General features: G+C 58.5%; 3 protein-coding genes across 12 annotated transcripts; 1 reads left to right on the top strand and 2 right to left on the bottom strand.

Annotated features, from left to right (window-relative positions):
* Nucleotides 1–2,020: 2,020 nt before the first annotated feature.
* Nucleotides 2,021–12,016, top strand: CRLF1 (cytokine receptor like factor 1; the record flags this gene model as incomplete). 9 transcript variants are annotated; one of them, XM_081092409.1, is made up of 10 exons in its annotated part: nucleotides 5,524–5,546; nucleotides 6,656–6,937; nucleotides 7,251–7,380; nucleotides 7,528–7,697; nucleotides 8,613–8,770; nucleotides 8,861–9,029; nucleotides 10,868–11,055; nucleotides 11,149–11,196; nucleotides 11,295–11,340; nucleotides 11,686–12,016. In XM_081092409.1, 8 exons carry the CDS (start codon nucleotides 6,808–6,810, stop codon nucleotides 11,319–11,321), a joined length of 1,020 nt encoding a protein of 339 aa, XP_080948535.1. In that variant the 3' UTR covers nucleotides 11,322–11,340; nucleotides 11,686–12,016. The 9 variants fall into 9 exon arrangements, with proteins under 9 accessions (XP_080948531.1, XP_080948532.1, XP_080948535.1 ...); XM_081092401.1 differs by lacking the exon at nucleotides 5,524–5,546 and adding an exon at nucleotides 5,616–5,814 and having other exon boundaries at nucleotides 7,171–7,380; XM_081092404.1 differs by lacking the exon at nucleotides 5,524–5,546 and adding an exon at nucleotides 5,616–5,814 and having other exon boundaries at nucleotides 7,171–7,380; nucleotides 11,154–11,196.
* A 282-nt stretch (nucleotides 12,017–12,298) lies between these two features.
* On the bottom strand, nucleotides 12,299–14,954 carry REX1BD (required for excision 1-B domain containing). Its single transcript, XM_081092416.1, has 5 exons — nucleotides 14,786–14,954; nucleotides 14,609–14,691; nucleotides 14,081–14,285; nucleotides 13,124–13,203; nucleotides 12,299–12,528 (listed from the first exon to the last, which is right to left on the bottom strand). The coding sequence occupies exons 1-5, from the start codon at nucleotides 14,885–14,887 to the stop codon at nucleotides 12,456–12,458; spliced, it is 543 nt and encodes a 180-aa protein (XP_080948542.1). The 5' UTR covers nucleotides 14,888–14,954; the 3' UTR covers nucleotides 12,299–12,455.
* Nucleotides 14,955–15,866: 912 nt separating this feature from the next.
* Nucleotides 15,867–18,756, bottom strand: UBA52 (ubiquitin A-52 residue ribosomal protein fusion product 1). 2 transcript variants are annotated; one of them, XM_081092857.1, is made up of 5 exons: nucleotides 18,682–18,756; nucleotides 17,689–17,802; nucleotides 17,411–17,497; nucleotides 16,130–16,232; nucleotides 15,867–16,055 (listed from the first exon to the last, which is right to left on the bottom strand). In XM_081092857.1, the coding sequence occupies exons 2-5, from the start codon at nucleotides 17,789–17,791 to the stop codon at nucleotides 15,962–15,964; spliced, it is 387 nt and encodes a 128-aa protein (XP_080948983.1). In that variant the 5' UTR covers nucleotides 17,792–17,802; nucleotides 18,682–18,756; the 3' UTR covers nucleotides 15,867–15,961. The 2 variants fall into 2 exon arrangements, with proteins under 2 accessions (XP_080948983.1, XP_080948984.1); XM_081092858.1 differs by having other exon boundaries at nucleotides 18,631–18,724.
* Between the last annotated feature and the right edge of the window lie 564 nt (nucleotides 18,757–19,320).

The following is a 19,320-nucleotide window of genomic DNA, read 5'->3' on the forward strand; positions in this document are numbered from 1 at the left end:
GTGGATGGGGGAGCTTTTTCCTAAGACCCAGGGATGACTTGGGGAGGAGTAGAGATTGGGGGGAAATATCAAGATTTTCCTCCAGAAGCCTGAAGTGTTCCAAAGAGGGAGTCAAACTTTGAAGGGGGGGAGTAGGGGTGGCACATATCCTGAACACAATTCCATACAAGAACTGCCACCTCCACGTCACCCTCTGGACCACCCAGTGGCAGGTGGGATTACAGCCCCATTTTTCAGAGGAGACAAACTGAGGCCTGGGGACCACCTCTGCTCTAAAATCACATGTCCTCAGTGCTATGCTAAGCACTTAGATTGTGGGGCCCTTGCGGCACTGCATCTTTCCACAGAAACCCTTAGCCTAGGAGTCACCCACTGTGCCATGGGGGAAACTGAGGCAGAGGCCTGGGTGGTTCCAGTAAAAGACCAAACCCATCTACAGTACAGATTGGGGGGCAGTTGCGTAGAGCCCCCAGGACTCCAACCCCAATTCTATTATCTGACAGTCTAGGTTCTAAATTGGAGACCCAAGTAGCAGGGGTGGAGGACAGCCTTGAGCAAACAAGGTGGAGGTTCCTGAGCCCCTTTCAGACACTTTTACCCCATTAACTGGTTAGGGACATGCGTGAAGGTCCAGGCCTCAGGGAACCCCGTGAAAGGAGAGTTAGAGACCCGCCCCCCCCTCTCAGGACAAGCGGCCGGGGGCGGGGCTTCGACCCAAATCGCGGCCCGGCAGGAACTCTCATTTCTGGCCTTGAGTTCAGGGACCCTTTTATCCTGGGCGTCCTGATCCGCCAGGGACGGGGAGGAGGGGGATGAGGCGTCCGGGCTGGAAGGGGGTCCCGAAACCCAAGCAATAGCCAAAAATAATAACACAGAGGATTCCTGCGCAAAAACAGTAAGACAGACTCGCATCGCTCCCGGCAGCCTGCGTTACCTGGAGTCAGCGGGCGGCGGCCGCCGGAGCGATTACTCACTGCGTGGCGCACCCCACCCGCGGGGCCGCTGAGCGGATTTTTCCGTGGGGGGTGTCAGTGAGCATGGGGGGCCTTCTTACCGCTCTCCTCCTGGGCATCGTTTCTGCCAGCGGGCAGGACGCGCACAGGGCCGCGTCCCCGCGCCCACAGGGGCCCCTTTCCCCTGTCTGCCCACGCAGGAGCTCCCTCCTGAGGCCCCCAAACCCCGAGGAACCTCTGCCCCATCCCGCTCGAGGGGGGACTACAGAGCCAGAATGAGTGCCAGGGACTCCGTGCTTCCTTTTTCTGCGTTTTCTCTCCAGCAAAGCCTGGGCCGGAGGTTGCCCGTGAGGACGGAGGAGAGGCAGGATGCAGCGAGAGGGGGGCCGCTGGGACCAGACTGATGGAACCCGCACGCCGCCAGTGGCGTGGGGCGAGTAGGGAGCGACGTTCAGGCCCCTGGGGAGGGAGGGGGACTGGAGGTGGAAGCAGGCGGAGCTCAGGGACCGCTCAGTGGGGTGACGGGACCAAAGCTGTGGTGCAGGCTGAAACAGACGATTGCGGGGGCAGGAGCGGCCAGGGCTGAGGGCCACAGGGGACACTGAAGGGGCAAGGGGCCGAGAGCAGGGTGCAGAGAAGTGTGCGGGAATATGGAAACGGAGTGGGGGCGCCAGGTCCCACACTGGGGGTGGGGTGGGGAACCTAGAACTGGCTGGGTTCGAATGGAAGGTCCCAGGCCGGTTGGGGTTGGGTGGGAGGGGGTTCTGGGCCGCGGGACAGAGAGCGCGCGGTGTGCGGCAGGGCGGAGGCCGGACGGGTGGGGCGCGCGGTGCCCGCGGGCAGGCGGGCGGCGGAGAAGCCGGTGCGGGGCCGCCACTCCCCCCCACCCCGGGCCGGGGGCGGGGCCGGGCGGGGCCAGCGGCGCATTAGCGCCTTGTCAATTCGGCTGCTCAGACTTGCTCTGGCCTCCGCGCCCGCGCCCAGAGACGTGCGGGCTGCCCAGTCCTCGCCCTCCCGCGCCCCGCGCCGCCTCTGCCCGCCGCGCGCCCCCCGGCAGCGCCGGCCCCATGCCCGCCGGCCGCCTGGGCCCCGCCGCCCAATCCGCGCGGCGGCCGCCGCCGCTGCTGCCCCTACTGCTGCTCTGCGTCCTCGGGGCTCCGCGAGACGGATCAGGAGCCCGTGAGTATCCAGCGCCCGGCTCCCCCATTACCCCCTGGGTGGAGAGTGTGCGCCCTGGGGGCAGCCGCAGGGGGGCGGAAGGGAAGGGAGCGCAGGCGCCACCTGGACGGCCCGGGAACAAAGGAAGGCGCCCCCGGCACGGCCCTCGGGGCGCCCTCACCTGCGGGACGCACAGCGCAGCAGTCCACTGGCCCGAGGGTCCAGGTTTCGCGCCCGAGGCCTTACCTGGGCCGCCGGAGCCGAGGACGTCCGGCCCGGCCCCAGACGCCCGGCCCGGCCCCCCGGAGTTTGGGGGGCCCGCGTACTGGGACCCTCTGCATGCTGGGACTCGGCGGGCGCACGCAACAGCGTCCGCAGACTCTGAGCCGCGGACCGCGGGGCACGGATCCTGGGCGGGGGCGCACGCGGAAAATGCGCTGGGTGCCGGCCCCGAGCACCCCCCCCTCCCGCCCCCGGTGGAGGGATGAGCCCCGCGAGGAAGGCGGGGCGGGAGGGGGCGGCTCTGGCCGCCTGGCGCGCGGCCCGGGGTCCCCGGGGACGCGCCTCTCCGCGGGCCGGCGCCGCCGCCCTCCCCCAGCGGGACATTGCTCGCGGGGGTCCACGGAGTTTCACCCACCGAGTCCACTCGGAACCGTTCCCGGCTTGGCTGCGCCCGGCTGGTAGCCTCCAGCGAGAGAAATCTTTGTGAGCCAGTGGGGTGAGAGGGAGAGGAATCGGAGCCAATGAGTCCGGGCACCGCGGCCCAGCCTTGGTTGGGCCCCCCTCTCCCTCCCCGCAAACCCACAGCCTGGCAGGCCAAGACCCCCGCCCCCGACGGGAGCTCTTGGCCTGCCGCACTCTCTCCTCCACAACATGCATACCCCTCCAGGACACAGTCTCTATATCCAGACCCATTCTAGGACACACCCAGAGACACACAAAGACACACTGGCTTGTGGCCCATCACCCTCGCCCTCAGTCGCACACACTGCATCCCAGATGCACATTCGCACACCATCGGGCGCACACACATTCCATCCCTGGCACACACACTTTCATGGTCACACACTTATTCCTGAGGGGATATAACACAGAACACATACACAGGCGCAGCTGCCCGGGACCCTCATAGTCACTCCACACACCCATGCAGACACATAGGGTGCCCCAGGTGGACACACACTGCTGCCCAGGTCGCCCCACACTGCAAAGAGCTATCTGCAGGCTCACTGCGGTGCTCCTCCAGAGAGGGCAGGGTCTGGGCACCCTCTAGGGGAATTTGCTGAAAACCCGGCAGTCCAGATTGCCTGGGCAGGTGAGGGGCTGCCCCAGGCTCTCCCCAGGTGCCTGAGGCCCTGAAGTGCCCGTGTTTGTGGCAGGCTTTGTTTCCCAGACTGTAGAGCAGCAGGGAAAGTGGGGGTGGGGGGGGTGGGGTGGGGGGAGGCGGGGGCGTGTTGTGCGTGAGTTTTTTTCTTTAAGGGGAAGAAATTAAATAAAAGATTCTCACACCTTGGCAATATGTTTCTACTTACGGTGTGTCTCAGCACCTGACCAGACCAGCAGGCGGGTGGGTTGTAAAGTGTCAGCAGGTACCAGTGGGATGGGAGATGGGGACCCCTGTAGGGACCCCAGGATGGAGGCCACCCTCCTGTATTGCTTGCAGAGAATCTCACACTTTTCCCTTTTAAAACACATGGTGTTTCTTTTTAATAACAGCAGCGGCTCCAGATTGGGAAGTGGGGAAGGAAAAAACTTTTAAAGGCCTCAGCTCTGCAGGAATGGCATGGAGACAGGGATGTAGGGTGGGAAGGCTGTCCAAAAGACTAGCCCAGGGATCTGCTTTGGGAAGCCTTCTAGGAGGCCCCCAAATCAGGCCAAGGGCCCCCCCAACCTCAGTGGGCTATTCCTCCCGGAATGTGTACATCCCGGTCCTGAGTACCGTGACCCATTATGTGGGGAGTGCGGAGCCAGCCTGGACCCCAGAGTTGGGAGGGGCTTTAATCCTAATAGTTCCTAGGCACTTTGGACCTCTTGATCTCATCTCATTAATCTCCCCAGCAGGTAGAATATATTTTCCTCCCATTTTATGGAAGAGGAAACTGAGAACTGGAGAGGGAAAAAGAATTGCCCAGGTGCTCCAGCTGGAATTGGCACCCACCTCCCAGGAGGAGAAGGCCTCCCTCTGACCTTTCCTACTGGAGCTGGGGTGGGGGGGGTTGGCCTGTCCAGGCCCGCCTGGCCTTGCCCTCTCGCCCCGTCCCCCGCCCAGCCCTTGGAGGGCAGCTGCAGCTGCTGGCAGGCGGGCAACGCTAGTTCAGGCCAGGCGGGTGTGGCAGAGGGGCAATGCCCCCTGGCCAGGACCCCCCAGAAAGCCCTTTCCTGACCAGGCTGTGACTATGGGGGGCGGGTGCAGGAGGGATGTGACCCATCCCACTGAGGACTGGGAGTGGGTCTGGGTCTGGGCAGGCCTGGCCTGCCTCTGCCTCCCACCCTGCTGGGGGTGGGGGCAGGCAGGAAGTGGTGGGTGGGCCGGGGCAGAGATGCTGGCACGCCCGAGTTCATGCCGGAGGAATTCCGAATTAGCTAGCGGCTGGCTGCCTGGGACCTCCGGGGCGGGCGGCCCCCTGCCCCCCCCCCCCCCAACCCCGCCTCCTCGGCTCTGGCCCGCTCAGCCGGCTCCTTCGCACGGATGCTGAGACCTCCGGAGAGCCCTGGGCCAAGCCTCAAACGCAACTGCGATTCTAGGCTCAAGCAAGACATGGCCCTCAAGCCAAGTTTGCCCCAGAAAATTGTCAGGGCTGGCCCCTGGAACCGTGTCCACCCCACCTCTCCCATCTGGGGCCGTGAAGGCCAACACAAGGCAGCCGCCGGCTTTGGGGGGGGCGGGGAGGGGGCATCCCAGGGGGCCAGGATCATCCTGTCCTTGGCTGCCATCTCAAGGAAGCTGGGCTGCTCTCCCCTCTGCCCCTCTGTCCCTCTGCTCCCCCTGCAGTCCCTTCTTGCAGTTGCCTGAGGATCTTTTAAAAATGTTAATCACTCCCCTGGTTCAGAACCCAGGAATACGCCCTGCCAGTCAGTTCCCTGCTGACCTCCCAGACCTCATTTCCTACTATTTTTGCCCCAGGACTTTTGTACTTGCTGCTCCCACTGCCTGGATACGCTCTCCTACATATTTGCATGGCTACTTCTTTCACTTTATTCAGGTCTTAGCTCAGATGCCACCTCCCTAGACAGGCCTCCTGGGCCACGGAGCTGCACTAATGACTGGTGCTTTACTTCCTCCCTATTTATTCTCTTAGGTATTTATTTGTGTTTTCTATCTTTCCTGCTGCTCTCTTGGATTCAAGGCCCACAAGGGCAGGAGTCTTGGGTATCTTGGTCACCATGGTGCCCCCAGCTCCTGGCACACTGATCAATAAAGGAAGGATCGAACAAGTGAGTGAATGAGTCCTCACAACTAACTGCTCTTGGTGGAGAGAGAGGCTCCTTCCCAGAGACTCCGAGATGTAAAGTGCCTGCACCGAATTTCCACAGTGAGCTGAGGGCATTCGAACCCAGGTCAGCCTGGCTTAAAGGTCCCACAGGGCTGTCCTAACGACAGTATTTTCACTCCTTTCAAACAACTGCATGTGTTTGATACTTCGATGCCTTCTTCCCAGATAGAGAGACAGAGACTCAGGGAGGGGCTTCAGGGGCTTGGACTGTAAGTACCCACCCCCTTCTCTGGCTCTTGGTTTCCCTGTGGGTAAAACAATCTCCTCCTAGGTTCTGATTTTCATAAAAGGGAGCCCTGGGCTACCCCAGTGGCCAGCAGGAGGGGAGGCATCCATCACTTCGCCCCTGAGGCCCAGTGCTCAGCCCCCAGCTCACAGAACCCAGTTTAGGAAGTCAATTCCCAGAATCTAATCATCATAATGGACCTGGGGACCAGAAACGTTCTTGTTCCCATTTTTCAGATTAGGAAAAATGAGTCAAAGGACAGACTGAGTTAAGGGACTGAGTCAAGTCCCTTTGAATGGTGGTTGGGGGTCTACAACTTGCCCAGCCACCTTCCATTCCAACACAGAGCAGGACTTTGGAGACAGAAAAATGTGAGTTTGAATAGCATGCCCTTCTCTCAGTCAGTGACTTTAGGCAGGGGGCTTAATCTCTCAGAGCCTTGTTTTGTTTTATTTTTTAATCTATAAAAGAGCAGGATTTTCATAGGGAATCCCTCCCCTACTGTGTGTGAGACCCTCAGGCCTAAAATAAAATTTTTAAAAGAGCAAAGTGTAGGGTTTTCCAGAACTATATGCAGAGCAGGAATGACTTGAATGGGAGTGGACATTTCTGTCTGAGGTTTGTAACCACTCGGAACCTTGAGTGGGTCAGTGATGAAGGGGCTTGAATGAGTTATCACTGAACCTCAGTTTCCTTATCTGTAAAAGGGGAGTAATAATAGGAAAGAGCTCTTGGCGGGCTCGGCATGAGTCCTGGAGGTCCCAGCATGGTGGTCTCGGGGCAGCTCTACCCCAGGCCTGATGGGTCCTCTTCTCTGACCCCAGACACGGCTGTGATCAGTCCCCAGGACCCCACACTCCTCATCGGCTCCTCCCTGCAGGCCACGTGCTCAGTGCACGGGGACCCGCAGGGCCCTACTGCAGAGGGCCTCTACTGGACCCTAAATGGGCGCCGCCTGCCCCCCGAGCTCTCCCGCATGCTCAACGCCTCCACCCTGGCCCTCGCCTTGGCCAACCTCAACGGATCCAGGCAGCAGTCGGGGGACAACCTCGTGTGCCACGCTCAAGACGGCAGCATCCTAGCGGGCTCCTGCCTCTATGTTGGCCGTAAGTGGCCCCCAGGACGCTCAGGGGTAGCTTTTGGGAGCAGCATCTGCCCCTAAAGGGGCATGGATCATGGGCCCTCTGGCCCAGGGCTGGATGGTGGGCATGCACACTTGAGAGGTATGGGCTTTTGGGTGGGAATGAAAGCCTGGAGACCCTCCCCCCACAGTCCCTAAGAGAGCTCACACAAGGGGTCGTGTCAACCTCCACCCTGTCTGCCCTCCTTCCTCTCTGAGGTGGGGCCGGCTGGCGACCAGCAGCGCCTCTGCCTATCCACAGCCAGTCCAGACCCTCAGCCCCTGCACCTTCTCCTCAGTGCCCCCAGAGAAACCCTTCAACATCAGCTGCTGGTCCAAGAACATGAAGGACCTGACATGCCGCTGGACACCGGGGGCCCACGGGGAGACCTTCCTCCACACCAACTACTCCCTGAAGTACAAGCTGAGGTTGGTAATGGCCCCTGGTGACATGTAACAGCCTGGCTGTGAGGCATTTGCCAAGCCTGGCTGCCCTCGGAGCCCAGTGTTCTGCCCCAGTGAGAGCACTGAGCCCCTAAGGGACCCTCATGCGTCCTCACGCCCCCGTCCCCACAGGTGGTATGGGCAGGACAACACATGTGAGGAGTACCACACGGTGGGACCCCACTCCTGCCACATCCCCAAGGACCTGGCCCTCTTTACCCCCTACGAGATCTGGGTGGAAGCCACCAACAGGCTGGGCTCGGCCCGCTCAGATGTGCTCACACTGGACATCCTGGATGTGGGTGAGGCACCTCCCGATCCCCCCACCCCACAAGCCCAGTCATCTCTGGTCCAATCCTGCTGGTTGGGACAGGGAGTGCCCTTCAGTCTCTAGCCCCCTGAATCAGCCAGCATAGTTCCACTCTGCTGAGAACACCTGGCCTGGCCCCCCTCCTCCCCTAAGCCCAGGTGTGCCAGAGGGCCCTCACTCCCCAGCTGGGAGGGGCTGTCCAGGTCTGAGGCACCCCAGGAAGCCACAGTCTGGAGCTGGGGTGGAGGGGGGGTGGGCAGGCAGGAGGCAGGAAATGGATGATCTGCAGCAGAATTGGGCTTAATCTAATTAGGGTGTTTCTCAGCCCTGAGCAGGCCTGTGTCTTAACCCATTCGGCCCCTCACCAAGGCCTCAGGGAGAGAGCCGGCTCTCCCTGCTTCCCACAGGCTCCCAGAAGGATCCCAGATCCACCCTGGCTCGGAGCCACCCCCACCCCAGCCTTCCCTCTTCGCTTCCTTCAGTCTTGAAGCTGCGGAGGGCATGTTCTCAGCTTCAGTTGTCCCTCTGCACCCAGCACACTGAGGACTTTGTAAGGTGGGAAGGTGCTGGAGGTGTGTGGTGATGGTCCCCTGGCCTCCTGGGAATCATCATCATAATATCATCGGCCAGGCAGTATCTGCTTTTACAGAATTCCCTGAAGATAGGATTATGTTTCTCCTGTCACAGATAATAATGGTGATAACAGCTAACATTAATTGAGTGCTTCTAGGCGCTGAGTGTTTCCTGAATATTGTCTAATGTAATCCACCAGCCTCGAGGGGGTGGGAGGGGGAGGAGAACGGAAGCAGGTGCCACCTAAGCCACATGCTCTGGGATTTGAACCCAGGCAGGGGCCAGGCAGGTCCCAGGGGCCCATGACTAAGCCCTGTTCCACCCCGCCTGCCAGTGACCACCGATCCCCCGCCCGATGTGCACGTGAGCCGAGTTGGGGGCCTGGAGGACCAGCTGAGCGTGCGCTGGGTTTCCCCGCCCGCCCTCAAGGACTTCCTCTTCCAAGCCAAGTACCAGATCCGCTACCGCGTGGAGGATAGTGTGGATTGGAAGGTGTCCGCCCCGGCCCCGCCCCGCCCCGCCCTGGCCCCGCCCCCGCCCTGGCCCCCTGCCCTGGCCTCTGACCCTGCCCTTGCCGCCCAGGTGGTGGACGATGTGAGCAATCAGACCTCTTGCCGCCTGGCGGGCCTGAAGCCAGGCACCGTCTACTTCGTGCAAGTGCGTTGCAACCCCTTTGGCATCTACGGCTCCAAGAAGGCAGGGATCTGGAGTGAGTGGAGCCACCCTACGGCGGCCTCCACCCCCCGCAGTGGTGAGCACCCCGACATGGGTGGGTGGTTATGGGACCAGCGCTGAACCAGCCTGGGCTTGGGCTTTTGTTTTCTTGTTTTGTTTTTCCAGGAAAGTAGAGGTCTCAAACTGGTGACCCCAGAGCTGAATTTGGCCCCGGATCTATTTTCTTTCACCTGTTACTTGAAAAACAAAAAAACACACACACACGCACACACAAATACCCCAAAATTTTTGGATCTACTTGCAGACATTTAAAAACAGGATGTTTTAACAAAAATATCCTATATTCCCTAGAAAAACTGTCCAGAAAATGTAACAGGACACAGCCAGCATTGCTCCACAGCCCCTATTAGCAAAGGCTTGCCCCCCATGGCAGGTCCTGTCTTTCAAGTTGCCTCATCGCCAACTGGCCCATTTCACCAACCTGTACCCCGTCCCCAGCTCCTAAGGGCAAGCAAGTGAGTTTGAGACCCTTGCTTCCAAGGCTGATGGGCTGCCAACTCTCCCTCTGAAGGGCCTCAGCTTCCCCTTCTGACTCAGGTAGGGGGCTGGGAATGATCAGGGGCCTGGGTCTGGCTCCCCTTGCCATCTGGGGTTCCTCTGAGCCCATGGACCTCCTTTCTCTCCTTTGTGAAATGATATGAAATCTGTTACTTGAAATGTCTGGCTTCAGCTTACCCATCTGGAAAGTGGGGATGGTAATGACTCCTATCTCAGACTATTGTACAGACTACTGAGATATGATAACCCATGAAAAGTGAGCACTACCAAAGGCCCCCTGCTCCCCGCATGCTTTCACCCCAAGGTAGGCCTCCTTTTCTCAGATGAGGACACTCTGGCCTCAGTAGGTTTAGCCAGCCCCCAAGGTCATATAGGGATCTGAACTCCTTTTGCTGGAAAAACAGGCCCAGGTTCACTCCTGGGATGATGGGGAAACCAAGGCCCAGAGAGGGTCTCAGAACCAGGGAGGGGCAGAGCCTAGTCCAGCCAGCTCCCCAGCCCCCAACGTGGGGCCCTCCAGGTTCTGGGAGGGGCGGGAGCTAGCATGACTGGGAGGGGCTGAGCCTTGGCCCCTGCTCGTGCCCAGCACCTGCGATTCTTGCACGGGAGCCAGCAGGCGGCTGCGTCTGCAGAGGAGGCTGGGGAGGCTGGGGGAGGCCAGCAGGGGCCTGGGCTGTGCCAGGGCCTGTCAGCGGGTCCCCTGTGTTATTTATGACGTGAGGCCGATGTCCTTATCCGCCGGCCTGTTCAGGGCTGGCTGAGTCCAGCAGCTGGACCTGCAGGCGGGCCTCCCACCTGGCCCTCCCACCCGCTCCCGGTCCCATTGGCTCATACTCCCAGGGGCTGTCTCCTTAGGATTCTCTGTCACTCTCTTCCCCTCTGTCTTTTTTTTTTTTTTTTTTTGTCCCTGTTCCCCCACTTTCTCCACCCCTCCTCCTCCCTCTGAATCTCCTTGGCTGACCCCCATGGCTTTGGTCTTCCCTGCATCTCCTGTCTCTCCTGGTCCCCATCTCTCATCTCTGCCTCTGCATCTCTCTCCCTTTCTCTTCCCCCTGCTCTGTCTCATCCCTCCGGCCTTGGCCTCTCACCTTCTCCCCCAGCCCCTTCCACTCACACCTGGCTCAGGCCACAGGAATCGGGTTCCTGGAGGAGATGTGGAGGAGGAGCCCCTTCCTTCCCCTACCCCCCACCTCCTCAGGGGCGCAGCTGGGCTGGGCGGTGGGGAGGACGCGGTCTCGGGGAAATGGGGGGAGGTGCCCGAGGGGAGCGCGGTCCACCGCGCAGGGACCCTCCCTCCACTGTCCGCGCGCGCCCTCTGTCGGGCGCGCCCTAACGCTGCCGCTTCATCCCCAACAGAGCGTTCGGGCCCGGGCGGCGGGGCGTGCGAACCGCGGGGTGGAGAGCCGAGCTCGGGGCCCGTGAGGCGCGAGCTCAAGCAGTTCCTGGGCTGGCTCAAGAAGCACGCGTACTGCTCGAACCTCAGTTTCCGCCTCTACGACCAGTGGAGAGCCTGGATGCAGAAGTCGCACAAGACCCGAAACCAGGTAGGAAGGAGGGACCCGTGGGCAAGGGACGAGGGGTGGGGTGGGGTGGGGCGGTGGGTGCACAGCCCCCGACACCACCTCCTTCCTTACAAGCACAGGACGAGGGGATCCTGCCCTCGGGCAGACGCAGCTCGGCGAGAGGTAAGGGGGCCCAGGTGGGTGGGCTATAGGAAGACTTGGGCCTTCCGGGTGGCCAACAGGCTGTGAACACCCACGTTCATTCTTGTTTTATTTACCAGCATTTACTTAGCATCAAATGTGCCTGACCCTGTGGCTTTTAATCTAGTAAGCACCCAACTCCTTGGAAATGTCCAAAGTGGAACAGCATCGTCAGGAATGAATGAACATACTGGTCCAAGTTAGCATGTTTGAGCGCCTACTGCATGCTGGGCCTTTGCCAAGGGCATAACACCCCTCCTGGGATAGATAGATACTACTTTTTAGATGGGGAACCAAGGCCCAGGGAGAGGCAGTACCCTGCCCAAAGTCACCCAGCTGAAAGTGGAAGGGCCGGCCAGGACCTGAATGGGAGGGGGGTTGGGGTGGGGGTAAAGGGGGCTCCTAAATTGCTATGAAGTGCTGACACCTGGTAGGATTCTCTTCTTAGTCTGGCTTCACCTCTGCCTGCAGGTCCTGCCAGATAAGCTCTAGGGGCTGGAGGCTGCCCTCCCTGCTTCGTGGAGACCCAGGACTGCAACCAGACTGGGCCACCTCTGTACCCTCACCTCATGGTGCCCGGGCACCCTTGGCAGGAGCTGGAGTGGGTACTCTGAGCTTCAGGGATCACATCTCTGGCCTCCATGTGAGGCCACCCTTGGGTGCACCCAGTGGTGTGTGTGTGTGTGAAGGTTGGCCAAGCTGCCCTGGACCCCTACCAGGGCTGAGGGTAAAGAGGAGTTATTAATTCCCTCACCAGAACCTTTCCAAAGAATCTTTTTAAATAAACGAGCTATTTTGGTTCCCTGATTGTGAAGGTGAGTTTGGGGCTACAGAGGCCTGGGGTGGGGACTGTAGGGGAGGCATGAGGACTTCTAATGACCCGTTGCAATTGAAATTCTCCCAGAATTTCAGATTCTTTCTCCCCAGGATTGGAACTATCCGGTTCTAAACTCCTTGGAGAATGTGATTGAAAACACCAGAGTTTCATCAGTCTTGGGGGAGTCTTCCACCCTCCATTCCTGCCCTTGTGGGCCCCCTCAATAGGTATACACACCCCACCACTCCAAGATGCAGAGACAGTAGAGCAGTTGCAGATGAAGGTTTCTTTATTGTGGGAGGTGCGGTGACCTCATGGAGGGTCAACAGCCTGGTGAGGTTCAACCCTATTCAGCTAGCAGTCAGAGCTGGGCGCCGCCTGACTCATTTCCCATCTCCCTCAGCGGGTCCCTGGGGAGTCACCATCACTCAGCAGATTCTGCATCAAACCTGAGGTCCTGGAGAACCTCGCTGATGGCTTCCATGGTTTTAATTACCCTATAAAAGTGGATGGGAACTATAAATAAAACCCAGATGGGGCAAGTTAGCCTCCACTGTGCAGCTCTGAGGGGGCTGTGGCAAGCCCTGGGCCCTCCTGCCCACCCCAAGCTTCTAGATGGCATTAGGAGCCAGGAGGGCCATTTGGGTGCCCGGGAGCAGGGCTGGGCCTGTATGTCTCAGTGGGAAGAGAGAAAAGGCCATCTTGGGTGGGTGGGTGCCATCAGGAGGGTGTACAATGCGACTGTGGCACACGTCGACAGAGTGTGTTTGGGAGGTGAGGGCAGGAATGTGCAGGTTTGTCCTTGGTGGGGTCTGGGTGACCGTGTCCAAGCTGTAAGTCCAGCCACATGAGTGGGATTGGTGTGTCTGAGATGGGCAGCTGTCCCAGAAATGAATAGTGAGTCTGGTATGGAAATGGAGGGTGTGTGCACTAGGGGAATGTGCTGTGTGTCTGGGAACCACCAGGTGTGAACTCCAGTGTGTACACCCGTAGGGTCTGACAGTGCCAGCCCTAGGGCATACTTGGCTGGGAGTGTGCACCTGGACCATGTGCAAATCGAGTATGGCCAGCCCACTGGGAAGAGGCACTCACTTCATCTTCAGCTGGTGCAACTGTAGGGTGTCTTCCTGCCCTGTGAGCTCTTGTGTCCCCATCAGTTGCAGCAGGGCCACCTGGTGCAGGGGTGAGGGGAGGCAGCAGGGAGGATATCACTGCAGGAAGAGGCCACCCCTGCCCTCCCACACATGCATCAGGAAGAAACAACCAGAAAAGCAGCAAAGGGGTGGGGCCAGGGCGGTGCTTTGCACAGGAGGAGCCTGGGATTCAGTTTAGAGACCTGGGTAGGCTGCACCTTGGCATGGGGTGGGACCAGCAGTCAGCCAGGTATTGGTTGCAGGGGCACAGGAGGTGGGGCCTCATGGTTTTGAGGGTCTCAGGGTGCTATAATCCCAGGGTAGAAGCAGGCCAGAAACCTAGATTAGGACTGGGATGTTCAAAGCAAGTGTGGGTGATCTAGAAATCCCTAGAAATCCCTGTGTAGAATGTGATATGGGTGTGGCTTTGGGTGGACTTAGCCTGGGAATAGTGTATCTCAGCAGGATTGGCTATTGAGGCAATGGAACCCTAGGGAAGGAGTAGGTCCAGAACCTAGGCTAGGGTCCAGGATTATTTGCGGGGGAGGGGGAGAGGGCGGGGCTGAAAAACCCAGGTTGCCCCATATGCAGGGAGGTGAGCATTAAGCATTAAGAATAGCCAGAGGGGAGGAGCATTGTGGGGGTGGGTGCAGGTCATCCAGGACAGGGAGCAGGGACTGGGATGGATGGACATGTTCTGGGACTAAAAGCCTGGAATGAAACCCTGCGGGACAGGTGGAGACCAGGAGGTCGGAGAATCTCAAATGAAGCCTTAGAGGAAGATTGTGGTGGGGTGGGGTCTGGGACTCCAGGAACAGGGACTGGAATCTTATGGCCTTTCGACTATGTGGCCCAGAGTGGACCCAGCAGGCCACCGAGGGAGAGATTACATTTGGAGTAGGGGGCAGGGCCTCACCGTGGCCAGGCGTGTCTGCTCCAGCTGCTGTAGGCTTCGCACGTGGCCCGCGAGCAGCGGCTGCGCTCTAGGGCCGGCCAGCTCGGCCTCCACCGCCAGCACCTCCCTGGAGGCAGCGGCGAAGGCCTGGGTCACCTCGTGCACTGTGATCCGGTAGCTCGGGAAGTCGTATGGCGGGCCGCTGCGCAGGTACTGGTGGTGGCCTCTGCGGCAGGGTGGGTACTGAGGCTACGCCCCCAGGCTCACAGGCCCTGCACCCCCATCGGCCAGCTGAAAGCCCTGCCCCTATCAAGTGTCCCTGGACCCGTGTGTGGAGGACAATGACTCCTGCAGAGGAACCCAAGACACTCCGCTGAGCTTGGGGAAGGGAGAGCCACCCCGCTGGGTGGAGATACACCCTGAGTCATCTCGCAAACCCCACCCCGCTTGGGCCCCAGCAGCTGCACCGGGACCCAGCTCTGGCCCTGGCACGCCTCCCTCCGGAGCAGGTAGGGGACTGAACCCTGCGACCCCCGCGCTGCCACTTACTCCTCCAGGCGGTGGAAGGCCTGCGCACGCTCAGCCTGCAACTGGTGGATGCGCTGCACCAGCGCCCGGATCGGGGCATCTTTCTACGGAGCAGGGGGCATGGCTGGGCATGAAGCCGGCGCTCCCGAGCCTGTACCACCCACCCCGCCCCCGTTCCTGCTCGGGCCCCGGGCTCACCCAGGGCCATGTTGGTTCCTTGAGCTCTGTGTCTCCTCTGACTGCCCCTGCTTCGGGCACCTTAGGGTCCGCTGACTCAGCCTCGGCCTCGGCGGTGATCATGATTGCTCAGCCCTGGCCACGCCCGGGTGGCTGCTCTGTGGCGGTAAGCGCCCCCTGGAGGCCTGGAGGCCTCTGGATCTCAACCAGTGGCCGGCCACATGGGAAACCCCCGGAGCAGGGAAACTGGAAGACTGGACTTCTCAGGCCAGACACCGTACCCTCGCCCCAACCTTGTTTTGCCTTCTTTCATTTGCCCTTGAATGTATAGCACAGCAAGGCTATCTCTTGGTTTGTAGGTGTTTTATTATGCTAGGTCAACACACACCGACCTCACACAAAATTGGTGTCCCATCAGTCTCACAAGACTGACAAGAGTGGGGTTTCAACACAGCTTGACATTAGAGGTCAAGTAGGACAAGGCGCTTAAGTAGACTGTGAAGACCTCCTAAATAATCTGAAGGGAGGAGTCTGGGGGCAGGGGTGAGGCCAACTAAAGTGGCCTCCAGGCTTTCTGCTGGATTCACCAGTTTGACCGGAGACGCTTCCTTCTCCAGGGGTGGAAATGGGATCAAGATGGTGACCTGGCGCAGAGAAGGGGGCAGGGGGTGTGTGGTTTGTGGGTGAAACTGAACTGAGATATGGAGTGACTGAGATTCCAGCATTAGCCAGCACTGCAGGTCTCAGCTATTCTTAGACATTTTCCAGGCCCGAGTTGTCACATACACCAAGCCCCAATTGTCCCAAGAAAGCATGGCCTCAGGGCATCCAGCCCTCGCCTGATTTGCAGAAACATCATACAAAGTCGTGAAAAACCACAAAGGTTTACCCCTCCAAAATCATCAGGTGGGGCCTGTGTGTGCTTTTAAGATTCTAAACCGAGAACAGGTGTTTTCCACTAGGTGGGGTGTACCTAACTTTCTGGAACCCACCCACACCTGAACACCCAAGAACTCACAAAACAGGGAGTCCCCAAGGGAGATACCCACCCCTGGCCACCTTCCCCACTGGACAGACCAGCCACATGGACACCAGTTACTGCTCCAGTCAACAAAACAGAAACTTTATTGAGGCCCCAGCATCACAGGGTTCAGGTAGAAGGCTGCCCTGTGGACCCAAGGAGTTGGTGGAGGGGCCTTATTTAACCTTCTTCTTGGGGCGCAGGTTGTTGGTGTGGCCGCACTTCTTCTTGCGGCAGTTGACAGCACGGGGGTGCAGGCGGGCGTAACACCTGAGCAGAGAAAGGAAGGATTGGTCAGGGCACCTGACCGCTCTCCACCAGGCCCCACCCCCAAGCATACTTACTTGCGGCAGATCATCTTGTCGCAGTTGTACTTTTGCGCGAGCTGGCGGAGGGAGGGTTCGATGATGCCACCCCTGAGACGCAGCACCAAGTGCAGGGTGGACTCTATAGTAAATGAAGATTGGGGAGAAGCAGTGATTCATCCTGGGCCCAACAACTGGCCCACAGATGCAGGGCAGAGCTTTTGTGTGATGGCCACACCAGCCCTTGGAGAGTCTGAGGCTAATAAATGCCAACACAGGTTTGCCCAGTGGCAGTATCGTAACCAATGAGGTTTATCCAAGGCACAATTATTGCTAATAATAAAAAAAAATGCCAACAATGCTGTCCAGCTGGATTCCCAACAGGTAAGGTAATTTCTAAGTGGTGTGAGGCTGACCTTTTACTTTTGCTAGGCAGAACAGTTAAAGCTTGTTGCTGCAAAGAGTGGCACTGATTTCCTTTATAGTAGTTACATTTTTTAAAAGAAATGTATTTTATTGATTTTTTACAGAGAGGAAGGGAGAGGGATAGAGAGTTAGAAACATTGATCAGCTGCCTCCTGCACACTTCCTACTGGGGATGTGCCTGCAACCCAGGTGAGGATTAACAACAAAAGAGAGAAAGATAAGGTGAACGACAACATGGGAAACTATTGCCATTTGGAAACACAGGTACTGTTTTCCAGGGATGAAAACAGTACCTTGTAAAAGCAAGTCTCCCCCACCTCCTCTGATCCTCACCTTAAGGACCATCCCCCTCTGCCCTGGCCGCTATGGCTCAGTTGGTTGGAGCTTCATCCCCTACACCAAAAGGCTACAGGTTTGATTCCTGGTCAGAGCACATAATTAAGTTTTGGGTGCGTATGGGAAGGCAACAGATCGACACCCCCCCTTCTTCCACTCTAAAAGTCAATGGGAAAAATATTCCAGGGTGAAGATTAACAAACAAAACCAACAAACAAACCAAACAAGCATGTCTTCAGATGAAGCTTAAAAAGACAAAACAGCCCTGGCCAGTGTGCTCAATGGGAGAGCATCAGCCACACACTGGAGGGTCTTGTGATCTATTTCTGTCTAGGGCACATACCTGGTGCACATACCTGGTTTTCCAGTTCCTTCCCTGCCCGATTTGGGGTGTGTGCAACCAATCAATGTTTCTCTCTGCCCCCCTCCCTAAAAACCAATGGGAAAACTATCCTCCTTGAGAATAAACAAAAAGACAAGAAAAACACCACTGACATCAATGTCCCACCTGGGCCCCAGGCTTTATGGGGCCCTGTTCAGCCAACACACACACAATACCTTTCTGAATATTGTAGTCTGAGAGAGTGCGACCATCCTCTAGCTGTTTGCCCGCAAAAATCAGACGCTGCTGGTCAGGTGGGATGCCTGGGGATTGAGAGAATCTCAGTTACTGAGGCTCTGGCAAGCATTACTGGCAGCTCCGTGCCCCCCCGCCCTTCTCCACTATTAACTCCAATCTGTCAGAAGGGAAACCCAGATAGAAATAAAATGCCTTCTTGAAACGATGCAGAAAAAGCACTGGCAAGGCCTCAGCACCCACAGCTACCCAAACTTACCCTCCTTGTCTTGAATTTTAGCTTTGACATTCTCAATGGTGTCACTGGGCTCAACCTCAAGGGTGATGGTCTTGCCAGTCAGGGTCTTCACAAAGATCTGCATCTCTGCGTCTGCTGGGGAGGAAGGGACAAAGTAGGGAGTACTGTCAGGCCCGAGCGTCTTGAGCTGGGGGGCTGGCCCCGCATGGAGCCCACCTGTAGGCCCACCCCAGTGCCTGTGGCCTTCCAGCCCTCCAAGTCTGCACATGCAATGAGAAGTACCTGGCCCGGGCACCATTTTGCCTTAAACATTTCCCCCAAGTGTGATCTGGAGGTTCCACCAACCCATCCTCCCTCCCTCCCTTTCATCAACCCCTAACCACATCTCTACAAAGTACCCTTCCTGCAGTTTGGGTGGGAATCCCATCTCAATAGTCATTCCCCTCCAGGGCCTCTCCTCTCCAACTACAGCTCATACCCACTTTGGCTTCCTTCTCAGTTACCCCCAAACTTCTTAGACCACACCTCTTGCCTTTGCTCCAACCCATCTGCCAACCACATGCCACATACTTGTTTACACAGGCATTTGTTTTTATCAAAAAAAAAAAAAAAACCCCACACACCTACAAGATAGACACTACCGGCTTCTTTACAAATATAGAAAAGGAGGTGGAGAGCCTACTTAGGGGGTGGGGATGAAGGTTTTAATACTTTTAAAGCACAGAGAAAAAGTTACATGCTTAAAATCCCACCCACTAATTTGGATCTGCACAAGACCAAACCCCCACCCCGAGGCCCCGTCTGATAGCTTAAGCCGGCGGCGCGGGCAAGCCATTCTCCCAAAGGCCGGTTCGCCTCCTGGGGCCCAAAACACTGGCCCAATACGCGCTGCTTAGCCGACCGGCGGAGCCTGACCCGCACGAACCGCTTCGGGCCGTCCCCTCCGCTGCCTCGGCCCCGTACCTCCCGCTCGACCCCGATCCGACGCGAGCCCGCACGAACACTTCCACCAACCTGCTCCGCCGCCTCGTTGACGAGAAAGAGGACGGCGGAACCGGAAACCGTCGAATCGCCGCCGAGAGCGCCTGCGCACTGAGTACGCTGCACGCGTGCGTCACAATTCGCGCCGCGCGTCCTGCCCCGCCCCGCCGCCGAGTTGTGCGCTGAGAACGCAGCCGGGAGTGTCGCTCACCTGCTTCCGGGTGTGCACTTCCGCCCCGGGTCACCTGGGAAGTCTGCCACACTACCAGGTGTTTCTACCCGCTGTTTCAGGGTCGGCTGAAGACCCGACGTTGCGGGAACTCGAGTACTTATTGGGTGGAGTAGACTTTTGTGCTAAATCGAGGCATTAAGCAGAGGGTCTGCGGGTATAGGAAGCGAGGGTGTAGCAGGAAAGGTAGGAGGCCTGGGACCCTTGGGAGCCACGTAGGTACCTAACACCCGGAGCCAGTTATTCTAAAACTTTCTGGCGGCTGTGCGCTGATGGATTTGAGGGCGGCGCGCCTGGGGAGCAGGGAGAACAGGTAGGATTGCTGCATCGGCTCAAGAAAATGGGGTGGGGTCCTGGCCGGTGTGGCTCAGATGGTTGAGCGACTTGCTGTGCGCGGAAGGGTCGCTGGTTGGATTTCGGGTCAGGGCAATGCCCAGGTTGTG

Source organism: Myotis nattereri, assembly GCF_964212035.1.
Source record: "Myotis nattereri genome assembly, chromosome: 5".
Lineage (NCBI taxonomy): Eukaryota > Metazoa > Chordata > Mammalia > Chiroptera > Vespertilionidae > Myotis > Myotis nattereri.

Coding starts and splice junctions, on each gene's coding strand:
- REX1BD (XM_081092416.1), bottom strand. CDS start 14,887: ATGATCACCGCCGAGGCCGAGGCTGAGTCAGCGGACCCTAAGGTGCCC. Junction 13,204..14,080: donor AGCAGACACGCCTGGCCACG/GTGAGGCCCTGC, acceptor CCCCTGCACCAG/GTGGCCCTGCTGCAACTGAT. Junction 12,529..13,123: donor TTGCACCAGCTGAAGATGAA/GTGAGTGCCTCT, acceptor CCACTTTTATAG/GGTAATTAAAACCATGGAAG.
- UBA52 (XM_081092857.1), bottom strand. CDS start 17,791: ATGCAGATCTTTGTGAAGACCCTGACTGGCAAGACCATCACCCTTGAG. Junction 17,498..17,688: donor TAAAATTCAAGACAAGGAGG/GTAAGTTTGGGT, acceptor CTCAATCCCCAG/GCATCCCACCTGACCAGCAG. Junction 16,056..16,129: donor GACAAGATGATCTGCCGCAA/GTAAGTATGCTT, acceptor TTCTCTGCTCAG/GTGTTACGCCCGCCTGCACC.